Raw genomic sequence first — 3827 nt, 5'->3', positions numbered from 1 at the left:
TGTTAATTTATTTTATTATTATTATGACTCATGTTATTCTAAATTGGGTATTGTTATTTTAAATGTTTAGGTTACGGATCAACTTGTTATTCTTTTTAGTGTTTGTCAAATAGGCATAGCCATCTTACCTCTTCTCAGGCTCCAGCAGAAAATCAGCGTTGTAGCTCTGCCCAGCATTAAGCTGAGCTGGCTAGCCTTTTCGGCTTTTATGTATTTAGTAATATATATTTTTTCTTTTTTTAAATTGTTTGTTCTAAATGGAGATTAATATTATTATTATTTTTTGTATATTTTTATTATTATCTTTTTATGCCATTTGTCACCATCTGGTAAGTAACATGGGTTTTTTTTCCATTTGTCGCCAGTGGTGATTAGTGAGAATTCCAACGCGTGTTCCGTTATACGCTTGTGTTGATCTTCTGCTACAGTTGTCCTCACGATGTGTTCCTTCAACGTTACAGCAATTTATATGTAACAGGGAAAATAAAACAAAATTATAGGAAACATCAGCGCCAGCGACCCACCCCCGTACTAAGTTAGTGTTCAGGGTGGCGAGCAGCACGTGCAGTTACCCACTCAAGGGGCAGTTGCAACTGCCTATATTTACACAATGCATGAAACCAACAGATGTAAACGTACAAATATTCTATACTGTTTATTGCGTACAATAACACCAAGACATCCACAGGGCGCTAAAATTTGTGGTCGGCGCCTTGCCGCACGGAACGGCTCTTCATGGAGTGCCCCACCGCCGACATGATGGCCCTCTTCAGGAGGTCGAAGCCTGAAAAGATCGTTGCAAACAAAGAATCCCTGAAGTATTCGTTTCGGTAACATTTAATATTTACTCGGCGTCCAAAATAGACAACCCACCTAAAAATTTTATAAGATAATGATAATTCTTGCCCTGGTCGTTGGCGATCTTGACCAGCACCTGGTTAAAAGCGCTCCAGCTGACGTTCTGCGGGTTGTCTCCAGTCTCCAGGAAGTACGTCTTGACTCGGTCTTCGTCGTCGGTGCTTGTTATTATATTGGCTAAACATTTTCAAAAGGTTGAGCAAAAGACTGAAGTACGGCAGCCACCAGTTTACTGGGGCTTGGAGAACAAGGAAATGACGCGCCCTGATGTTAAAAACGATTGTGAAAGATAGTGCGCTTGTCCTTAACTTTATAATAAGAAGAATTATTGTTTTCATTTGTTATAAACCAATTTTTTCTAAAACACATGCCAATTAATTCAGTGAAAGAACCATAAACACTGGTAATATTTGAAAAAATTGCGCACGTACAGACACTGTGGGAAACACAGGCCTTCCTTCCCGTCATGAAGTCTATTTAAAATGAAGTTGTTTTCGGGGTAGAAAAAAAGGACCAGGAGAAAGAACACAAAAATAAATGTTCAATGATATATATACAGTTTGAAACTGACGACCGAACGAATCCAAACGATTTATTTCTTTGACTGGCGTCTCCTGCGAGATCAGATAATAATTATCGGTATGATAGCAACGTTATGATATTACATAATATGCGCGCTCCTACGATAGGGCAGCGTTGTGCGCTGCAACGCCAGTCATGGATGTGGTCCCTGTGTATGAGATGCAGCTTCATTGCGATCACCAACGTTACAAATCTATGTACATTGGTAGTAGCAGTTTAACCAATTTTTTAGAGAAATCTACGCCCAGCAGTGAAATTATTGTAGCTCACCGTCTGTAAACCATTTCATCAAATTTTCGACATTGTTCTTCTGTGCCAATTCCAATTTATTAAACGAATGCTCCATTTGTGTCCGAGCTCAAAATAAGTTTTCAGTCCGCCTGCACTAGAATGGAATTTCACTTCAACAATTTTGTCAACGCTTCGACTCCAACGGTTAATCTTCTAAATAATTTTAAAGGAACATTACATTCGCACAGATTTAATGGGATAAATAAAATTACGTACACACTTTTACAGAAATTTTGCTTTAAATTACCGAAAAAAACTTTGCCAAATAGAATCACAAAATAATGTTGCACAACGTCACTTGTCAAAACTTGTCATATTAAGATGTATGAGTTTTCTTATAAGGAGTTTCTAACCGGGGGCGACCATATCATTATAAAAATATAAGACCACTGTTGAATAAATATTTAATTTCTTGCTGAAGTACTACAAGTCACAAAATTTGGATAAAACTTTTTTATATCTACTTTCATTGACCTACCTAAATAGGTGAATGCCTACTTTATTTATAAGAAATTTTCACAAATTTTACTGAAAAACACCGGTTTACTCCGACTATAGTGCACCACATCGGCCAAAATCCGACGAAGGTTCTTCGACGTGCAGGCTTCCTTCCCCTTCAAGGTTTCCTTCACTGAAAACCGACAATTTTGAACTACTTATGTTTCCAAAAAACTCGCCAACGACTTGGACTTAAAAAAAAACATGTCGCCTGTTCATTACTAGAGAAACGCAATCTTCTCTAATAACTCCACCAAATGAACAACACAACCAGAACCAATTCTGAAAAGTTCCCTTTCCCTTTAGTACTTCCACTGGCAGTCCTCTGGTAGAGTAACTGCCTCCGTGGCCGAACGGTTACCATACCGGACTGCCACGCAGAGATCCCCGGGTTCGATTCCCGGGCCGGGAGAAATATTTGTACGGCCTACATTTATTTCTCTCGTGAGTTTGGGTGTAATTTGTGGTTGTCTATGTGTGTGTCCATGGCACCCGCGACACAGGGTTTCCCTAGTGCGGGGCTATGTTGAGTGTGTGCGTTATTATTATTATTATTATTATTATTATAGTCGCCACTACCAGTACCCCATAACGTAATAAAAGAGGTCGAAGTGATCTTAAAAAAATGATTATCGAACTGTGTTTCTATTCAATATCTTGGGTCCTGACTCGTCTCATGGCCTCAACTTGAGCTCCGTTGAACTACATCGGCGGTGGTTGCCGCTTCGATCTGGGACGGCGGCGAGATTGGACTTGTCGGCGCAGACTGTGACAGTTTGAATTGAGCTAGAATGTGGACAGCCAATAACGTCATACAATCGCACCCATTCCCCGTGAATACCCGAATAACAACAAAATTACGAAGATTAGTTTCTTAAATTGGTCATCAAATGGACGGCTCTCCTAACGCAGCAATTGCTGTGACCAAAGTTAAAAACTAAGGAACAAAGCAAAAACTTACAGCATAACCGCGAGCACATTGTTCCTTTGGTGTTAATCTTAATAAATAGTTAATTTGTAGCAAGACTTCTGTTTCGTTTCCTCTTTATTTATCTAATCCTTAGAGGACAGAAAAAAAAAGAAATCTAATCTCAGACGCGACAACACAAAATATGACAAATAGGTCTAGCCTAGAACATTTATTTAAGTATCTAAGGGTTGTCTATGCGTAAAACGCGAATATTATTTGTCTATGGTACTATTCATTTCTGGATTTCTGGGAATCTGAGTAATCTATCTGTGCAATAATTGAGTACCCCAGGAACCACATTTCCTCTTAGTTATTCCTGGGTTATTCTCTGTAAACTCGCCTTTGTACAACAATATTTTAAACTGTTGTTAACATTTATCATTTGTTTGTGGTACTACATTGTAATGTTTAAAATGCCGTTAAAAACCGTAACCGTACAAATTGAACGGCTTGGTGCCTCTCCCGACTATTTTTATTCTTCGTGTAAAATATATTGAACAAGTAGGACCGGCTCAATCCCCTGGTAGATGTGCGCACAGCAACAACTGTGAACAACCTAGAAACATAAACATGTATGGGAACCTTTTAATGTTGTGTGTTTGTTTCAAACTTTATTTTTATACAATTA

At 38.7% G+C, this 3827-nt stretch overlaps 1 protein-coding gene across 2 annotated transcripts; it reads right to left on the bottom strand.

Annotated features, from left to right (window-relative positions):
- Positions 1 to 324: 324 nt before the first annotated feature.
- LOC113238864 lies at positions 325 to 1954 on the bottom strand. Of its 2 annotated transcripts, none has more exons than XM_026475719.1 (3): positions 1711 to 1954; positions 907 to 1035; positions 325 to 784 (listed from the first exon to the last, which is right to left on the bottom strand). In XM_026475719.1, exons 1-3 carry the CDS (start codon positions 1784 to 1786, stop codon positions 693 to 695), a joined length of 297 nt encoding a protein of 98 aa, XP_026331504.1. In that variant the 5' UTR covers positions 1787 to 1954; the 3' UTR covers positions 325 to 692. The 2 variants fall into 2 exon arrangements, with proteins under 2 accessions (XP_026331504.1, XP_026331494.1); XM_026475709.1 differs by having other exon boundaries at positions 329 to 784; positions 874 to 1035; positions 1711 to 1952.
- Between the last annotated feature and the right edge of the window lie 1873 nt (positions 1955 to 3827).

The sequence above is a fragment of the Hyposmocoma kahamanoa genome, unplaced genomic scaffold (genome assembly GCF_003589595.1).
Source record: "Hyposmocoma kahamanoa isolate Upper Pololo Valley unplaced genomic scaffold, ASM358959v1 109, whole genome shotgun sequence".
Lineage (NCBI taxonomy): Eukaryota > Metazoa > Arthropoda > Insecta > Lepidoptera > Cosmopterigidae > Hyposmocoma > Hyposmocoma kahamanoa.
This window is presented reverse-complemented; position numbering and strand designations above follow the sequence as displayed.